This window comes from Pseudophryne corroboree, chromosome 9 (genome assembly GCF_028390025.1).
Source record: "Pseudophryne corroboree isolate aPseCor3 chromosome 9, aPseCor3.hap2, whole genome shotgun sequence".
NCBI lineage: Eukaryota > Metazoa > Chordata > Amphibia > Anura > Myobatrachidae > Pseudophryne > Pseudophryne corroboree.
This window is the reverse complement of record NC_086452.1, coordinates 442694289-442715214: the sequence shown is the minus strand read 5'-3', so window position 1 is coordinate 442715214 and position 20926 is coordinate 442694289. Positions and strand designations below refer to the sequence as shown.

The 20926-nt window shown below is 51.8% G+C and overlaps 1 protein-coding gene across 2 annotated transcripts in view; it reads right to left on the bottom strand.

Moving 5' to 3' along the window:
* Positions 1 to 27: 27 nt before the first annotated feature.
* The window catches only part of IMPDH2 (inosine monophosphate dehydrogenase 2), a 100376-nt gene continuing 79477 nt past the window's right edge, over positions 28 to 20926 (bottom strand). For both annotated transcript variants that reach the window (XM_063941126.1, XM_063941127.1), the window contains one exon: positions 28 to 233. In XM_063941126.1, the coding sequence (XP_063797196.1) occupies positions 212 to 233 (22 nt within the window). In that variant the 3' untranslated portion in view covers positions 28 to 211. The remainder of the gene's footprint in view (positions 234 to 20926) is intronic.

Here is a 20926-nt window from a genome sequence, read left to right as displayed (position 1 = left end):
ATTGATTTCTAATAATGGAACAGCAGGTTTTGATATTTTTTATTTTATTGCAAAACTATGTTCAGTAGTAATTATTTACTGCTATAGTACTGCGAGTTCCTTCTCCTGGAGCAGGCAGATGAGGACAAGGCAGCTGGTGGTGTAAGAGCCTCCACATCGGGAACATGCAGCACAGGCAGCGGCTACATTCTGTGCAGAGATTTGGCACTGGTTAGAAGAGTCTCTTCTCGTATCTAGAAGACAAAGTTAAGTAGCGAATGTCACATCAGGGACAGATTGTGGAGCGCAGTTTTTATCCCATGTCAGACCTCCTGGTGGTGTATTTACTCCAGGGATGGATGAGACGTTACTGCGCTAACAAAGATGACTGTGTTCTTTATTCTAATTTTACATATTGTATATACTCCCTTGCCTGCACAGACAGATCTAAGCTGCTAAAAAAGCAAATGAAAGACATGTATAGAATAGGGAGTCATGGTACTAGCCCACTACAATAAGGCTGGAGGATCCTTCATAGGAGGCAACCAATCCACATTGACTTCAAAATAGTTTCCTTTAGACGGATGGTCATTGGTAATGTACAAATGATGATCTGTTTATAGTGCACCATACAAGGAAACATTTCTTTCACATTCTCTCTCTTATCCACCGGGTACCCTGCGATGTAGAGGCTCAGCCAGGACTGCAGGCATGTTAGATGTGTGTAATAAAGATGACAATGGTTCGCCCTCTGCCATAAAGGCTGTTGTGTTACTGGGCCCACAGGAGTAGGTGGATTTTCTACATTGATGTCTATTGGTAATATTTATGTACTATTTTAACCCTAAGGGGCTGGGAAATGCATGATAGGGGTCCTGGGCCGGTCATCTTCCCCCCCCCACTTCCTACAAGGGAAGCTGGCCAGTGCTACGACATGGGTGCAGCAGTAAGTGCACTGGCTAGGCCAGGAAGTGCCCAAACAGTCCTCAAGGCACCCAACGGTCCAGGTTTTAAATGTATCCATAACAAAAAAACTACTTATACAGCGCCTCACCAGTGTAAATTAAATTAATGAAAAAATAAAAATGTAAAATTCCTGAGACATTGCGCTTGCCAAGACCACTATGTGAGAGAATGGATTGACGAACTAAAATAACAAAAACAGTGGCTGCGCTGTGTGTCAGCAGTTATGTGTAAAAGGAGAGCAAACGTGTAGTCTGTAAATATATTGTTATTTAATAATGAAAATCACAGATAGAAAAAAAATAACATTAAAACAAGTTACAGCACACCTATATCTGTCTCCGGTGATTACTGGCTAATTTAGCCGTATAAAGAATAATGGCTAAAGATGAAAAAAAAGTTCATATTCCACAATTCATGAGGAGAATTCAATATGGTGCAATTCCAAATGGTTCTCTCTAAAAGTCACCAGGTAAGTGGTTGTGAGCATATAATACCTCTCTGAATGGGCTGGTGAAGATTAGCCGAGCGTCCCCGACTAAAAAGTCCTGCGTTGCCCAATGTACTGCACAGCGGAGAGGAGATGTGGATGCTGCCGGATGATCAGCACCCACCGCAGCGGAGAAGTGAGCGGTGGCCTTCTGTAGCGATGAACCGGTCAATGATGGTAATGGTGAGACCAATATGGATTGCACGAAGGTGCATCACCTGGACCAGGTGTGCATAGAGGCAGCCCCGCCACTATTGGTCTCACCATTACCATCATTGACCGGCTCACCGCTACAGGAGGCCGCCGCTCACTTCACCGCAGCGGCAGGTGATGATCGGGCAGCATCCACATCTCCTCTCCGTTGTGCAGTACATTGCGCAACGCAGGACTTTTTAGCCGGGGACGCTCGGCTAATCTTCACCAGACCATTCGGAGAGGTATTATATGCTCACAACCACTTACCTGGTGACTTTTAGGGTGTGTACACACGGTGAGATCCTCGCTATGCCGATTTTTACTTGCGATTTCCCTTGAACTCCCTGCAGCCCAGATAGTACAGATTTTGACTAACTTATCTTGAGATATGGACTATGTGCGCTTACGATTTTGGCTTATGTGAGATGTCATTGACATGTGAGATGAACTAGATAGTACACCGATCTAGCAAGGATTGACTTGCCTGCACAGTCTATCTTTTCTTGCGATGTCGACCTGGCGGGACCGCACATCGGGATCGCAAGGTGACTTTCACCTTGCGGTCTGCACTAACTTTCTCTATCGTCCTAAGTGGATGCTGGGGTTCCTGAAAGGACCATGGGGAATAGCGGCTCCGCAGGAGACAGGGCACAAAAAAGTAAAGCTTTACTAGGTCAGGTGGTGTGCACTGGCTCCTCCCCCCATGACCCTCCTCCAGACTCCAGTTAGATTTTGTGCCCGAACGAGAAGGGTGCAATCTAGGTGGCTCTCCTAAAGAGCTGCTTAGAGAAAGTTTAGTTTAGGTTTTTTTTCTTTACAGTGAGTCCTGCTGGCAACAGGATCACTGCAACGTGGGACTTAGGGGGAAAGTAGTAAACTCACCTGCATGCAGAGTGGATTTGCTGCTTGGCTACTGGACACCATTAGCTCCAGAGGGATCGAACACAGGCCCAGCCGTGGAGTCCGGTCCCGGAGCCGCGCCGCCGACCCCCTTGCAGATGCTGAAGCGTGAAGAGGTCCGGAAACCGGCGGCTGAAGACTCCTCAGTCTTCATAAGGTAGCGCACAGCACTGCAGCTGTGCGCCATTTTCCTCTCAGCACACTTCACTGGGCAGTCACTGAGGGTGCAGAGCGCTGGGGGGGGGCGCTCTGAGAGGCAAATATAAACCTTATACAAGGCTAAAAATACCTCACATATAGCCCATAGGGGCTATATGGAGATATTTAACCCCTGCCTGACTGGAAAAATAGCGGGAGAAGAACCCGCCGAAAAAGGGGCGGGGCCTATCTCCTCAGCACACGGCGCCATTTTCTGTCACAGCTCCGCTGGTCAGAACGGCTCCCAGGTCTCTCCCCTGCACTGCACTACAGAAACAGGGTAAAACAGAGAGGGGGGGCACATTAATGGCTATATATATATATATATTAAAGCAGCTATAAGGGAGCACTTAATATAAGGATATCCCTTGTATATATAGCGCTTTGTGGTGTGTGCTGGCAGACTCTCCCTCTGTCTCCCCAAAAGGGCTAGTGGGTCCTGTCTTCATTAGAGCATTCCCTGTGAGTTTGCGGTGTGTGTCGGTACGTGGTGTCGACATGTATGAGGACGATATTGGTGTGGAGGCGGAGCAATTGCCAAATATGCAGATGTCACCCCCCAGGGGGTCGACACCAGAATGGATGCCTTTATTTGTGGAATTACGTGATGGTTTATCTTCCCTTAAACAGTCAGTTGAGGACATGAGGCGGCCGGACAATCAATTAATGCCTGTCCAGGCGCCTCAAACACCGTCAGGGGCTGTAAAACGCCCTTTGCCTCAGTCGGTCGACACAGACCCAGACACGGGCACTGATTCCAGTGACGACGGTAGAAATTCAAACGTATTTTCCAGTAGGGCCACACGTTATATGATTTTGGCAATGAAGGAGACGTTACATTTAGCTGATACTACAGATACCGTAAAACAGGGTATTATGTATGGTGTGAAAAAACTACAAACAGTTTTTCCTGAATCAGAAGAATTAAATGACGTGTGTGATGAAGCGTGGGTTGCTCCTGATAAAAAGTTGATAATTTCAAAAAAGTTATTGGCATTATACCCTTTCCCGCCAGAGGTTAGGGCGCGCTGGGAAACACCCCCTAAGGTGGACAAGGCGCTCACACGCTTATCCAAACAAGTGGCGTTACCCTCTCCTGAGACGGCCGCACTTAAGGATCCATCAGATAGAAAGATGGAAGTTATTCAAAAGAATATATACACACATGCAGGTGTTATACTACGACCAGCTATAGCAACTGCCTGGATGTGCAGTGCTGGAGTAGTTTGGTCAGAATCCCTGATTGAAAATATTGATACCCTAGATAGGGACAATGTTTTACTGTCGTTAGAACAAATAAAGGATGCATTTATCTATATGCGTGATGCACAGAGGGATATTTGCACACTGGCATCTCGGGTGAGTGCTATGTCCATTTCAGCCAGAAGAGCCTTATGGACACGACAGTGGACAGGCGATGCGGATTCAAAACGTCACATGGAGGTTTTGCCGTATAAAGGGGAGGAGTTATTTGGAGTTGGTCTATCAGACTTGGTGGCCACGGCTACTGCCGGGAAATCCACTTTTTTACCTCAAGTCACTCCCCAACAGAGAAAGGCACCGACCTTTCAACCGCAGCCTTTTCGCTCCTACAAAAATAAGAGAGCAAAGGGCTTGTCGTACCTGCCACGAGGCAGAGGAAGAGGGAAGAGACACCAACAGGCAGCTCCTTCCCAGGAACAGAAGCCCTCCCCGGCTCCTGCAAAAACCTCAGCATGACGCTGGGGCCTCTCAAGCGGACTCGGGGACAGTGGGGGGCCGTCTCAAAAATTACAGCGCGCAGTGGGCTCACTCGCAGGTAGACCCCTGGATCCTGCAGATAATATCTCAGGGGTACAGGTTGGAATTAGAGACGGATCCTCCTCATCGTTTCCTGAAGTCTGCCTTACCAACCGTCTCTTCCGAAAGGGAGAGGGTGTTGGAAGCCATTCACAAGCTGTACGCTCAGCAGGTGATAGTCAAAGTACCCCTATTACAACAAGGAAAGGGGTATTATTCCACTCTATTTGTGGTACCGAAGCCGGATGGCTCGGTAAGGCCTATTTTAAATCTGAAGTCCTTGAACCTCTACATAAAAAAGTTCAAGTTCAAGATGGAGTCACTCAGAGCAGTGATAGCGAACCTGGAAGAAGGGGACTTTATGGTATCCTTGGACATCAAGGATGCGTATCTACACGTTCCGATTTACCCCGCACACCAGGGGTACCTCAGGTTCATTGTTCAAAACTGTCACTATCAGTTTCAGACGCTGCCGTTCGGATTGTCCACGGCGCCTCGGGTCTTTACCAAGGTAATGGCCGAGATGATGATTCTTCTTCGAAGAAAAGGCGTATTAGTTATCCCATACTTGGACGATCTCCTAATAAGGGCAAGGTCCAGAGAACAGCTGGAGACAGCTTTAGCACTATCTCAAGAGGTGCTAAGACAACACGGGTGGATTCTGAATATTCCAAAATCCCATTTAATCCCGACAACTCGTCTGCTGTTCCTAGGAATGATTCTGGACACGGTTCAGAAAAAGGTTTTCCTTCCAGAGGAAAAAGCCAAGGAGTTATCCGATCTGGTCAGGAACCTCCTAAAACCAGGAAAAGTGTCAGTACATCAATGCACAAGAGTCCTGGGAAAAATGGTGGCTTCTTACGAAGCAATTCCATTCGGCAGATTCCATGCAAGAATATTCCAAAGGGATCTGTTGGACAAATGGTCAGGGTCGCATCTGCAGATGCACCTGCGAATAACCCTGTCACCAAAGACAAGGGTGTCACTTCTGTGGTGGTTGCAGAAGGCTCACCTATTAGAAGGCCGCAGATTCGGCATTCAGGATTGGATCCTGGTGACCACGGACGCCAGCCTGAGAGGCTGGGGAGCAGTCACACAAGGAAGAAACTTCCAGGGAGTATGGACGAGTCTGGAAAAGTCTCTTCACATAAACATTCTGGAACTAAGAGCAATCTACAATGCTCTAAGCCAGGCGGAACTTCTCCTGCAAGGAAAGCCGGTGTTGATTCAGTCGGACAACATCACGGCGGTCGCCCATGTAAACAGGCAGGGCGGCACAAGAAGCAGGAGTGCAATGGCAGAAGCTGCCAAGATTCTTCGCTGGGCGGAGAATCACGTGATAGCACTGTCAGCAGTGTTCATCCCGGGCGTGGACAACTGGGAAGCAGACTTCCTCAGCAGACACGATCTTCATCCGGGAGAGTGGGGTCTACATCCAGAAGTCTTCAACATGTTAATAGACCGTTGGGAAAGACCAATTGTAGACATGATGGCGTCTCGCCTCAACAAGAAACTGGACAAATATTGCGCCAGGTCAAGAGATCCACAGGCAATAGCTGTGGACGCACTGGTAACTCCTTGGGTGTACCAGTCAGTGTATGTGTTTCCTCCTCTGCCGCTCATACCAAAGGTATTGAAGATCATACGGCAAAGAAGAGTAAGAACAATACTAGTGGTTCCGGATTGGCCGAGAAGGACTTGGTATCCGGAACTTCAAGAGATGCTCACGGACGAACCGTGGCCTCTACCTCTGAGAAGGGACCTGCTACAGCAGGGTCCCTGTCTTTTTCAAGACTTACCGCGGCTGCGTTTGACGGCATGGCGGTTGAACGCCAGATCCTAAAAGGGAAAGGCATTCCAGAAGAAGTCATTCCTACCTTGATTAAGGCACGGAAGGAAGTCACCGTGAAACATTATCACCGCATTTGGCGAAAATATGTAGCGTGGTGCGAGGATCGGAGGGTTCCGACGGAGGAATTCCAACTGGGTCGTTTCCTACATTTCCTGCAATCAGGATTATCTATGGGTCTCAAATTGGGATCCATTAAGGTTCAAATTTCGGCCCTGTCAATATTCTTCCAAAAAGAATTGGCCTCTGTCCCTGAGGTCCAGACCTTTGTCAAGGGAGTACTGCATATACAGCCTCCTGTGGTGCCTCCGGTGGCACCGTGGGATCTAAATGTAGTTTTAGATTTCCTCAAATCCCATTGGTTTGAACCATTGAAAAAGGTGGATTTGAAATATCTCACATTGAAAGTGACTATGTTACTAGCCCTGGCCTCTGCCAGGAGAGTATCTGAATTGGCGGCTTTATCTTATAAAAGTCCTTATCTAATCTTCCATTCGGATAGGGCAGAACTGCGGACTCGTCCGCATTTTCTCCCTAAAGTGGTATCAGCATTTCATCTGAACCAACCTATTGTGGTGCCTGCGGCCACTAGCGACTTGGAGGACTCCAAGTTGTTGGACGTTGTCAGAGCCTTAAAAATATACATTGCAAGGACGGCTGGAGTCAGAAAATCTGACTCGCTGTTTATATTGTATGCACCCAACAAGTTGGGCGCACCTGCTTCTAAGCAGTCGATTGCTCGTTGGATTTGTAACACAATTCAACTTGCACATTCTGTGGCAGGCCTGCCACAGCCTAAAACTGTAAAAGCCCACTCCACAAGGAAGGTGGGCTCATCTTGGGCGGCTGCCCGAGGGGTCTCGGCATTACAACTCTGCCGAGCAGCTACGTGGTCGGGGGAGAACACGTTTGTAAAATTTTACAAATTTGATACCCTGGCAAAGGAGGACCTGGAGTTCTCTCATTCGGTGCTGCAGAGTCATCCGCACTCTCCCGCCCGTTTGGGAGCTTTGGTATAATCCCCATGGTCCTTTCAGGAACCCCAGCATCCACTTAGGACGATAGAGAAAATAAGAATTTACTTACCGATAATTCTATTTCTCGGAGTCCGTAGTGGATGCTGGGCGCCCATCCCAAGTGCGGATTATCTGCAATACTTGTACATAGTTATTGTTAACTAATTCGGGTTATTGTTAAGGAGCCATCTTTAAGAGGCCCTTTCTGTTGTCATACTGTTAACTGGGTTTAGATCACAAGTTGTACGGTGTGATTGGTGTGGCTGGTATGAGTCTTACCCGGGATTCAAAATGCCTCCCTTATTGTGTATGCTCGTCCGGGCACAGTACCTAACTGGAGTCTGGAGGAGGGTCATGGGGGGAGGAGCCAGTGCACACCACCTGACCTAGTAAAGCTTTACTTTTTTGTGCCCTGTCTCCTGCGGAGCCGCTATTCCCCATGGTCCTTTCAGGAACCCCAGCATCCACTACGGACTCCGAGAAATAGAATTATCGGTAAGTAAATTCTTATTTTTCTTGCGATTTTGACTATATAATCAAAATCGAAAGAAAATATCTCACCGTGTGTACACACCCTTAGAGATAACCATTTGGAATTGCACCAAATTGAATTCTCCTCATGAATTGTGGAATATGAACTTTTTTCATCTTTAGCCATTATTCTTCATACGGCTAAATTAGCCAGTAATCACCGGAGACAGATATAGGTGTGCTGTAACTTGTTTTCTCTGACGTCCTAGTGGATGCTGGGAACTCCGAAAGGACCATGGGGAATAGCAGCTCCGCAGGAGACTGGGCACAAAAGTAAAAGCTTTAGGACTACCTGGTGTGCACTGGCTCCTCCCCCTATGATCCTCCTCCAAGCCTCAGTTAGATTTTTGTGCCCGAACGAGAAGGGTGCACACTAGGTGGCTCTCCTGAGCTGCTTAGTGAAAAAGTTTAAGTATAGGTTTTTTTATTTTCAGTGAATCCTGCTGGCAACAGGTTCACTGCACCGAGGGACTAAGGGGAGAAGAAGCGAACTCACCTGCGTGCAGAGTGGATTGGGCTTCTTAGGCTACTGGACATTAGCTCCAGAGGGACGATCACAGGCCCAGCCATGGATGGGTCCCAGAGCCGCGCCGCCGGCCCCCTTACAGAGCCAGAAGAGGTCCGGGAAATCGGCGGCAGAAGACGTCCTGTCTTCAATAAGGTAGCGCACAGCACCGCAGCTGTGCGCCATTGCTCTCAGCACACTTCACACTCCGGTCACTGAGGGTGCAGGGCGCTGGGGGGGGGGGGCGCCCTGAGACGCAATAAAAACACCTTAGATGGCAAAAAATACATCACATATAGCTCCTGGGCTATATGGATGCATTTAACCCCTGCCAGTTTTTCCTTAAAAAAGCGGGAGAAAGGCCGCCGAGAACGGGGCGGAGCCTATCTCCTCAGCACACTGGCGCCATTTTCCCTCACAGCTCCGTTGGAGGGAAGCTCCCTGACTCTCCCCTGCAGTCCTGCACTACAGAAACAGGGTAAAACAAGAGAGGGGGGGGGCACTAATTTGGCAGATAAATCAATACAGCAGCTATATAAGGGAAAAACACTTATATAAGGTTATCCCTGTGTATATATATATATATATATATATATATATATATATATATATATATAGCGCTCTGGTGTGTGCTGGCAAACTCTCCCTCTGTCTCCCCAAAGGGCTAGTGGGGTCCTGTCCTCTATCAGAGCATTCCGTGTGTGTGTGCTGTGTGTCGGTACGTTGTGTCGACATGTATGAGGAGGAAAATGGTATGGAGGCGGAGCAATTGCCTGTAATAGTGATGTCACCCCCTAGGGAGTCGACACCTGACTGGATGGTCTTATGGAAGGAATTACGTGATAGCGTCAGCACTTTACAAAAGACTGTTGACGACATGAGACAGCCAGCAAATCAGTTATTACCTGTACAGGCGTCTCAAACACCGTCAGGGGCTCTAAAGCGCCCGTTACCTCAGATGGTCGACCCAGACACGGACACTGACTCCAGTGTCGACGGTGAGGAAACAAACGTATTTTCCAGTAGGGCCACACGTTACATGATCACGGCAATGAAGGAGGTTTTGAACATTTCTGATACTACAAGTACCACAAAAAAGGGTATTATGTGGGGTGTGAAAAAACTACCCGTAGTTTTTCCTGAATCAGATGAATTAAATGAGGTGTGTGATGAAGCGTGGGTTTCCCCCGATAAAAAACTGCTAATTTCTAAAAAATTATTGGCATTATACCCTTTCCCGCCAGAGGTTAGGGCGCGTTGGGAAACACCCCCTAGGGTAGATAAGGCGCTCACACGCTTATCAAAACAAGTGGCGTTACCGTCTCCTGATACGGCCGCCCTCAAGGAACCAGCTGATAGGAAGCTGGAAAATATCCTAAAAAGTATATACACACATACTGGTATTATACTGCGACCAGCAATCGCCTCAGCCTGGATGTGCAGTGCTGGGGTGGCTTGGTCGGATTCCCTGACTGAAAATATTGATACCCTGGACAGGGACAATATATTATTGACTATAGAGCATTTAAAGGATGCATTTCTATATATGCGAGATGCACAGAGGGATATTTGCACTCTGGCATCAAGAGTAAGTGCGCTGTCCATTTCTGCCAGAAGAGGGTTATGGACGCGACAGTGGTCAGGTGATGCGGATTCCAAACGGCATATGGAAGTATTGCCGTATAAAGGGGAGGAGTTATTTGGGGTCGGTCTATCGGACCTGGTGGCCACGGCAACGGCTGGGAAATCCACCTTTTTACCCCAGGTCACCTCTCAGCAGAAAAAGACACCGTCTTTTCAGGCTCAGTCCTTTCGTCCCCATAAGGGCAAGAGGGCAAAAGGCCACTCGTATCTGCCCCGGGGCAGAGGAAGGGGAAAAAGACTGCAGCAGGCAGCCTCTTCCCAGGAACAGAAGCCCTCCCCCGCTTCTGCCAAGTCCTCAGCATGACGCTGGGGCCTTACAAGCGGACTCAGGCACGGTGGGGGCCCGTCTCAAGAATTTCAGCGCGCAGTGGGCTCACTCGCAAGTGGACCCCTGGATCCTGCAGGTAGTATCTCAGGGGTACAAATTGGAATTCGAGACGTCTCCCCCTCGCCGGTTCCTGAAGTCTGCTTTACCAACATCTCCCTCCGACAGGGAGGCGGTATTGTAAGCCATTCACAAGCTGTATTCCCAGCAGGTGATAATCAAGGTACCCCTCCTACAACAGGGAAAGGGGTATTATTCCACGCTGTTTGTGGTACCGAAGCCGGACGGCTCGGTGAGACCTATTTTAAATCTGAAATCCTTGAACACTTACATACAAAGGTTCAAATTCAAGATGGAGTCACTCAGAGCAGTGATAGCGAACCTGGAAGAAGGGGACTATATGGTGTCTCTGGACATCAAGGATGCTTACCTCCATGTCCCAATTTGCCCTTCTCACCAAGGGTACCTCAGGTTTGTGGTACAGAACTGTCACTATCAGTTTCAGACGCTGCCGTTTGGATTGTCCACGGCACCCCGGGTCTTTACCAAGGTAATGGCCGAAATGATGATTCTTCTTCGAAGAAAAGGCGTCTTAATTATCCCTTACTTGGACGATCTCCAGATAAGGGCAAGGGTCCAGGGAACAGTTAGAGGTCGGAGTAGCACTATCTCAAGTAGTACTACGACAGCACGGGTGGATTCAAAATATTCCAAAATCGCAGCTGATTCCGACGACACGTCTGCTGTTCCTAGGGATGATTCTGGACACAGTCCAGAAAAAGGTGTTTCTCCCGGAGGAGAAAGCCAGGGAGTTATCCGAGCTAGTCAGGAACCTCCTAAAACCAGGCCAAGTGTCAGTGCATCAATGCACAAGGGTCCTGGGAAAAATGGTGGCTTCTTACGAAGCGATTCCATTCGGCAGATTCCACGCAAGAACTTTTCAGTGGGATCTGCTGGACAAATGGTCCGGATCGCATCTTCAGATGCATCAGCGGATAACCCTGTCTCCAAGGACAAGGGTGTCTCTCCTGTGGTGGTTGCAGAGTGCTCATCTTCTAGAGGGCCGCAGATTCGGCATTCAGGACTGGGTCCTGGTGACCACGGATGCCAGCCTGAGAGGCTGGGGAGCAGTCACACAGGGAAGAAATTTCCAGGGCTTGTGGTCAAGCATGGAAACGTCATTTCACATAAATATCCTGGAACTAAGGGCCATTTACAATGCCCTAAGTCAAGCAAGGCCTCTGCTTCAGGGTCAGCCGGTGTTGATCCAGTCGGACAACATCACGGCAGTCGCCCACGTAAACAGACAGGGCGGCACAAGAAGCAGGAGGGCAATGACGGAAGTTGCAAGGATTCTTCGCTGGGCGGAAAATCATGTGATAGCACTGTCAGCAGTGTTCATTCCGGGAGTGGACAACTGGGAAGCAGACTTCCTCAGCAGACACGACCTCCACCCGGGGGAGTGGGGACTTCACCCAGAAGTCTTCCACATGATTGTGAACCGTTGGGAAAAACCAAAGGTGGACATGATGGCGTCCCGCCTCAACAAAAAACTAGACAGATATTGCGCCAGGTCAAGGGACCCTCAGGCAATAGCTGTGGACGCTCTGGTAACACTGTGGGTGTACCAGTCAGTGTATGTGTTCCCTCCTCTGCCTCTCATACCCAAGGTACTGAGAATCATAAGAAGGAGAGGAGTAAGGACTATACTCGTGGCTCCGGATTGGCCAAGAAGGACTTGGTACCCGAAACTTCAAGAGATGCTCACAGAGGACCCGTGGCCTCTACCTCTAAGAAAGGACCTGCTCCAGCAGGGACCCTGTCTGTTCCAAGACTTACCGCGGCTGCGTTTGACGGCATGGCGGTTGAACGCCGGATCCTGAAGGAAAAAGGCATTCCAGATGAAGTCATCCCTACCCTGATCAAAGCCAGGAAGGATGTAACTGTGCAACATTATCACCGTATTTGGCGTAAATATGTTGCGTGGTGTGAGGCCAGGAAGGCCCCTACAGAGGAATTTCAACTGGGTCGTTTCCTGCATTTCCTGCAAACAGGACTGTCTATGGGCCTAAAACTAGGGTCCATTAAGGTTCAAATTTCGGCCCTGTCGATTTTCTTCCAGAAAGAACTAGCTTCAGTTCCTGAAGTTCAGACGTTTGTCAAGGGGGTACTGCATATACAGCCTCCTTTTGTGCCTCCAGTGGCACCTTGGGATCTCAATGTAGTTTTGGGGTTCCTAAAATCACATTGGTTTGAACCACTCACCACTGTGGACTTAAAATATCTCACATGGAAAGTGGTAATGCTGTTAGCCCTGGCTTCAGCCAGGCGTGTCTTAGAATTGGCGGCATTATCCTATAAAAGCCCTTACCTAATTTTTCATACGGACAGGGCAGAATTGAGGACTCGTCCTCAATTTCTCCCTAAGGTGGTTTCAGCGTTTCACTTAAACCAGCCTATTGTGGTACCTGCGGCTACTAGGGACTTGGAGGATTCCAAGTTGCTGGACGTAGTCAGGGCCCTGAAAATATATGTTTCCAGGACGGCTGGAGTCAGAAAATCTGACTCGCTGTTTATCCTGTATGCACCCAACAAGCTGGGTGCTCCTGCCATGGATATACCTAAAACGTGGACTGTTGGCATGCCTTGAGGACTGCGTTTGGGAACCTCTGGCCTAGGCAATGGTAAAGGAGCTAGAAAGACAGACTATATATTTACATTTATGTCCACCTCTACACACAGGTAGTAATTCAGAGTTGATCGCAGCAGCAAATTTGTTAGCAGTTGGGCTAAACCATGTGCACTGCTGGTGGGGCAGATATAACATGTGCAGAGACAGTTAGATTTGGGAGGTTGTTTCTGTGCTGGGTAAAAATGGTCTGCTTTATTTTTACACTGCAATTTAAATTTCAGTTTGAACACACCCCACCCAAATCTAACTCTCTCTGCACATGTTACATCTGCCCTCCCTGCAGTGCACATGGTTTTGCCCAACCCAAATTTGCTGCTGCGATCAACTCTGAATTACTCCCATAGTCTCCGAGCCTTGCCTACATACAGTAACACCAGCTTGTCTCCTTAGTCACAAGTGGAGATGTTACAGAAGTACTAGTACTTGTGTACACTCTACTCCAGAGCATGCATGGTGCTGAGACCCCAAGACATGCTCCACCACCATCAGCCCAACAGACATCACCTCCTCACCAGCAGGACATGTTCCACTACCATCATCCTCATCCCCACAGACGGTACCTCCTCACCAGCAGGACATGCTCCGCCATCAGCCCCACCTCCCCATGTACCTCCATCAGCCCCACAGACAGCAGGACATGCTCCAACATCCCCATCAGGCCCACAGACAGCATCTCCTCACCAGCAAGATATGCTCCACCATCAGCCCCTCAGACAGCACCTCCTTGCCTGCAGACGTGCTCCATCACCATCAGCCCCGCAGACATGCTCCACCACCATCAGCCCCGCAGACAGCACCTCCTTGCCCGCAGACGTGCTCCACCACCATCAGCCCCGCAGACGTGCTCCACCACCATCAGCCCCGCAGACGTGCTCCACCACCATCAGCCCCGCAGACGTGCTCCACCACCATCAGCCCCGCAGCCAGCACCTCCTTGCCCGCAGACGTGCTCCACCACCATCAGCCCCGCAGACAGCACCTCCTTGCCTGCAGACGTGCTCCACCACCATCAGCCCCGCAGACGTGCTCCACCACCATTAGCCCCGCAGACGTGCTCCACCACTATCAGCCCCGCAGACGTGCTCCACCACCATCAGCCCCGCAGCCAGCACCTCCTTGCCCGCAGACGTGCTCCACCACCATCAGCCCCGCAGACAACACCTCCTTGCCCGCAGATGTGCTCCATCACCATCAGCCCAGCAGACATGCTCCACCACCATCAGCCCCGCAGACAGCACCTCCTTGCCCGCAGACGTGCTCCACCACCATCAGCCCCGCAGACGTGCTCCACCACCATCAATCAGCCCGCACCTCCTTGCCCGCAGATGTGCTCCACCACCATCAGCCCCGCAGACAGCAGGACATGCTCCAACATCCCCATCAGGCCCACAGACAGCATCTCCTCACCAGCAAGATATGCTCCACCATCAGCCCCTCAGACAGCACCTCCTTCCCCACAGACGTGCTCCACCACCATCAGCCCCGCAGCCAGCACCTCCTTGCCCGCAGACGTGCTCCACCACCATCAGCCCCGCAGACGTGCTCCACCACCATCAGCCCCGCAGACGTGCCCCACCACCATCAGCCCCACAGCCAGCACCTCCTTGCCCGCAGACGTGCTCCACCACCATCAGCCCCGCAGACGTGCTCCACCACCATCAGCCCCGCAGACGTGCTCCACCACCATCAGCCCCGCAGACGTGCTCCACCACCATCAGCCCCGCAGACGTGCTCCACCACCATCAGCCCCGCAGACGTGCTCCACCACCATCAGCCCCGCAGACGTGCTCCACCACCATCAGCCCCGCAGACAGCACCTCCTTGCCCGCAGACATGCGCCACCACCATCAGCCCCGCAGACGTGCGCCACCACCATCAGCCCCGCAGCCTGCACCTCCTTGCCCGCAGACGTGCGCCACCACCATCAGCCCCGCAGACGTGCGCCACCACCATCAGCCCCGCAGACGTGCGCCACCATCAGCCCCGCAGACGTGCGCCACCATCAGCCCCGCGCCACCACCATCAGCCCAGCAGACGTGCGCCACCACCATCAGCCCCGCAGACGTGCGCCACCACCATCAGCCCCGCGCCACCACCATCAGCCCAGCAGACGTGCGCCACCACCATCAGCCTCGCAGACAGCACCTCCTTGCCCGCAGACGTGCTCCACCACCATCAGCCCCGCAGCCAGCACCTCCTTGCCCGCAGACGTGCGCCACCACCATCGGCCCCGCAGACGTGCGCCACCACCATCGGCCCCGCAGACGTGCGCCACCACCATCGGCCCCGCAGACGTGCGCCACCACCATCGGCCCCGCAGACGTGCGCCACCACCATCGGCCCCGCAGACGTGCGCCACCACCATCGGCCCCGCAGACAGCACCTCCTTGCCCGCAGATGTACGCCACCACCATCAGCCCCGCAGCCAGCACCTCCTTGCCCGCAGACGTGCTCCACCACCATCAGCCCCGCAGACAGCACCTCCTTGCCTGCAGACGTGCTCCACCACCATCAGCCCCGCAGACGTGCTCCACCACCATCAGCCCCGCAGCCAGCACCTCCTTGCCCGCAGACGTGCTCCACCACCATCAGCCCCGCAGACGTGCTCCACCACCATCAGCCCAGCAGACGTGCTCCACCACCATCAGCCCCGCAGACAGCACCTCCTTGCCCGCAGACGTGCTCCACCACCATCAGCCCCGCAGATGTGCCCCACCACCATCAGCCCCGCAGCCAGCACCTCCTTGCCCGCAGACGTGCGCCACCACCATCAGCCCCGCAGACGTGCGCCACCACCATCAGCCCCGCAGACGTGCGCCACCACCATCAGCCCCGCAGACGTGCGCCACCACCATCAGCCCCGCAGACGTGCGCCACCACCATCAGCCCCGCGCCACCACCATCAGCCCCGCAGACGTGCGCCACCACCATCAGCCCCGCGCCACCACCATCAGCCCAGCAGACGTGCGCCACCACCATCAGCCTCGCAGACAGCACCTCCTTGCCCGCAGACGTGCTCCACCACCATCAGCCCCGCAGACATGCTCCACCACCATCAGCCCCGCAGACAGCAGGACATGCTCCAACATCCCCATCAGGCCCACAGACAGCATCTCCTCACCAGCAAGATATGCTCCACCATCAGCCCCTCAGACAGCACCTCCTTCCCCACAGACGTGCTCCACCATCAGCCCCGCAGCCAGCACCTCCTTGCCCGCAGATGTGCTCCACCACCATCAGCCCCGCAGACGTGCTCCACCACCATCAGCCCCGCAGACAGCACCTCCTTGCCCGCAGACGTGCTCCACCACCATCAGCCCCGCAGATGTGCGCCACCACCATCAGCCCCGCAGCCAGCACCTCCTTGCCCGCAGACGTGCGCCACCACCATCAGCCCCGCAGACGTGCGCCACCACCATCAGCCCCGCGCCACCACCATCAGCCCAGCAGACGTGCGCCACCACCATCAGCCTCGCAGACAGCACCTCCTTGCCCGCAGACGTGCGCCACCACCATCAGCCTCGCAGACAGCACCTCCTTGCCCGCAGACGTGCTCCACCACCATCAGCCCCGCAGCCAGCACCTCCTTGCCCGCAGACGTGCGCCACCACCATCGGCCCCGCAGACGTGCGCCACCACCATCGGCCCCGCAGACGTGCGCCACCACCATCGGCCCCGCAGACGTGCGCCACCACCATCGGCCCCGCAGACGTGCGCCACCACCATCGGCCCCGCAGATGGCACCTCCTTGCCCGCAGATGTACGCCACCACCATCAGCCCCGCAGACGTGCGCCACCACCATCAGCCCTGCAGACAGCACCTCCTTGCCCGCAGACGTGCGCGCCACCACCATCAGCCCCGCAGACGTGCGCCACCACCATCAGCCCCGCAGACGTGCGCCACCACCATCAGCCCCGCAGACGTGCGCCACCACCATCAGCCGCGCAGACGTGCGCCACCACCATCAGCCGCGCAGACGTGCGCCACCACCATCAGCCGCGCAGACGTGCGCCACCACCATCAGCCCCGCAGACGTGCGCCACCACCATCAGCCCCGCAGACGTGCGCCACCACCATCAGCCCCGCAGACGTGCTCCATCACCATCAACCCCGCAGACAGCACCTACTTGCCCGCAGACATGCTGCACCATCATCAATCCCGCAGACATGCACCACCATCAGCCCTGCAGACAGCACCTCCTTGCCAGCAGGTTATCCTCCACCATCTGCACCTCCTTGCTGGCAGGTACTCCTAGTCTGCGAGAGTCCCACCAGAACTGAAAAATCTGTTTGATTTAAACAACTTGTCTAAATGATCGTTTTTGCTCATTTTCCAGTGTTAGGGAGCAAATTGTTGATTGGCATTTGCTCCCATACCTTACCAGTTTTTCATTCCAACTAACCAATTAGTTGGATGAAAGTTGGTATTTACTAGAGGTACCCAAACTCAGTCTTCAAGGACCCCCAACAATTCATATTTTCCAGGTAATCCAGCAGATGCAGTCATTACTCACTGACACATTTTAAAAGATGCACAGGTGGTGATAATTATTTCACTTGTGATTTTGTGAGGAGACCTGGAAAACGTGAACTGTTGGGTGTCCTTGAGTTTGGGAACCATTGGTCTAGTGTACTGCCAGTTGACCACAGGTTACAGATCCTTTCAGGAGGATAAAATGGAGTTTCTGCCAAAGGTGAAAACCTATTGCATGGATAGCTAGGGACCACCAACATACCCATTGCAGCAGCTCTTAAAAGAAATGAAAAACAAAGTCTGGAAGCCTTATTCTGGTCATACACTAGTACAATATTGTGTATAAATGTACAATTTAGACACATCGTATGATGCATTGTGTGCACATCGTACGTGTTTTGGGTATGATTACAATGCAATGCGCGGCCCCATGCGTCGAATGTCACATCCTCAGATCATATGTGCGACCCACATATTAAGGCCACACTTAATTTTCATTGCTGCAGAGGCCTTTATAATATGCATCATCTCGGGTTTATCAGGCAGCAGAGAACTGGTCAGAATAGGTCCCTGGGGGCTTGCAGTAACAGGGATGTAGTAGGTGCCATTTGGATGTTGAGCAGTTAGTGTTAAAACACAAAAAGAAACGTCCGCTTAGCCCCCTTCATTATGCAGTGGTCTTCCTGAGAAAAATAAGATTTTAAACCTACCGGTAAATCTTTTTCTCCTAGTCCGTAGAGGATGCTGGGGACTCCGAAAGGACCATGGGGTATAGACAGGCTCTGCAGGAGACCTGGGCACTATAAAGAACTTTAGAATGGGTGTGCACTGGCTCCTCCCTCTATGCCCCTCCTCCAGACCTCAGTTAGAGAAACTGTGCCCAGAGGAGATGGACAATACGAGGAAGGATTTTGTTAATCTAAGGGCAAGATTCATACCAGCCAACACCATCCACACCGTATAACCTGGACTATACGCAACCAGTTAACAGTATGAACAAAACAGTATCAGCTAAAGACTGATCTCAACTGTAACATAACCCTTATGTAAGCAACAACTATATACAAGCCTTGCAGATGTTGTCCGCACTGAGACGGGCGCCCAGCATCCTCTACAGAAGGTTTAAAATCTTATTTTCTCTTACGTCCTAGGGGATGCTAGGGACTCCGTAAGGACCATGGGGTTTATACCAAAGCTCCAGACCGGGCGGGAGAGTGCGGACGACTCTGCAGCACCGACTGAGCAAACGCAAGGTCCTCATCAGCCAGGGTATCAAACTTATAGAACTTTGCAAAAGTGTTTGAACCTGACCAGGTAGCTGCTCGGCAAAGCTGTAAAGCCGAGACGCCTCGGGCAGCCGCCCAAGAAGAGCCCACCTTCCTAGTGGAATGGGCCTTTACCGAATTTGGTAACAGCAATCCTGCTGTAGAATGAGCCTGCTGAATCGTGTTACAGATCCAGCAAGCAATAGTCTGCTTCGAAGCAGGAGCGCCAACTTTGTTGGCTGCATACAGGACAAACAGTGCTTCTGTTTTCCTAACCCGAGCCGTCCTGGCTACATAGATTTTTAAGGCCCTGACTACGTCCAGGGACTTGGAATCATCCAAGTCCCCCGTAGCCACAGGCACCACAATAGGTTGGTTCATATGAAATGAAGAAACCACTTTAGGCAAAAATTGAGGACAAGTCCTCAACTCTGCTCTATCCTCATGGAAAGTCAAATAGGGGCTCTTGTGAGACAAAGCCGCCAATTCAGACACCCGCTGTGCAGATGCCAAGGCCAACAACATGACCACCTTCCAAGCGAGAAATTTCAATTCAACCGTTTGAAGAGGTTCAAACCAGTGAGACTGCAGGAACCGTAACACCACGTTAAGGTCCCAAGGTGCCACTGGGGGCACAAAAGGAGGCTGGATGCGCAGCACTCCCTTTACAAAAGTCTGGACCCCTGGGAGAGAAGACAATTCCTTCTGAAAGAAAATAGACAGGGCCGAAATCTGTACTTTAATGGAGCCTAAGTTTAGGCCCATATCCACTCCTGTCTGTAGAAAACGGCCCAGATGGAAATCCTCCGTAGGAGCATTCTTGGCTTCACACCAAGAAACATACTTCCTCCAGATACGGTGATAATGTTTTGCCGTCACCACCTTCCTAGCCTTTATCAGAGTAGGGATGACTTCCTCCGGAATACCTTTCCCAGCTAGGATTCGGTGTTCAACCGCCATGCCGTCAAACGCAACCGCGGTAAGTCTTGGAACACGCAGGGCCCCTGTTGTAACAGGTCCTCCCTGAGAGGAAGAGGCCATGGATCTTCTGTGAGCATCTCCTGAATATCTGAATACCAGGCCCTTCGAGGCCAATCTGGAACAATGAGTATTGTTTTCACTCTTTTTTGTCTCCTGATTCTCAATATTTTTGAGATGAGAGGAAGAGGGGGGGGGAAACACAGACCGACTGAAACACCCAAGGTGTCACCAGGGCGTCAACCACTACTGCCTGAGGGTCTCTTGACCTGGCACAATACCTCCGAAGCTTCTTGTTGAGGCGTGACGCCATCATGTCTATGTGAGGAATTCCCCAAAGACTTATCTCTGTAAAAACTTCTTGATGAAGTCCCCACTCTCCTGGATGGAGATCGTGTCTGCTGAGGAAGTCTGCTTCCCAGTTGTCCACTCCCGGAATGAAGACCGCTGACAGAGCGCTTACGTGATTTTCCGCCCAGCGAAGAATCCTGGTGGCTTCCGCCATTGCCACTCTGCTCCTTGTCCCGCCTTGGCGGTTTACATGAGCCACGGCTGTGACGTTGTCCGAATGAATCAGAACCGGTAGGTCGCGTAGAAGATTCTCCGCTTGTCGTAGGCCGTTGTATATGGCCCTCAATTCCAGTACGTTGATGTGTAGACAAGCCTCCTGGCTTGACCATAGCCCTTGAAAATTTCTTCCTTGTGTGACTGCTCCCCATCCTCGGAGGCTCGCGTCCGTGGTCACCAGAACCCAGTCTTGAATGCCGAACCTGCGACCCTCTAGAAGGTGAGCACTTTGCAGCCACCACAGGAGAGACACCCTGGCCCTGGGGGACAGGCTTATCTTCTGATGTATTTGTAGATGGGACCCGGACCACTTGTCCAGGAGGTCCCACTGAAACGTCCTTGCATGAAACCTGCCGAAGGGTACAGCCTCGTAGGCTGCCACCATTTTCCCCAGAACTCGAGTGCATTGATGAACAGACACTCTTTTTGGTTTTAGCAAGTCTCTGACCATGTTCTGGAGGTCCTGGGCTTTTTCCATCGGGAGAAAAACCCTCTTCTGTTCCGTGTCCAGAATCATGCCTAGGAATGATAATCGAGTCGTTGGAATCAATTGTGACTTTGGCAGATTGAGAATC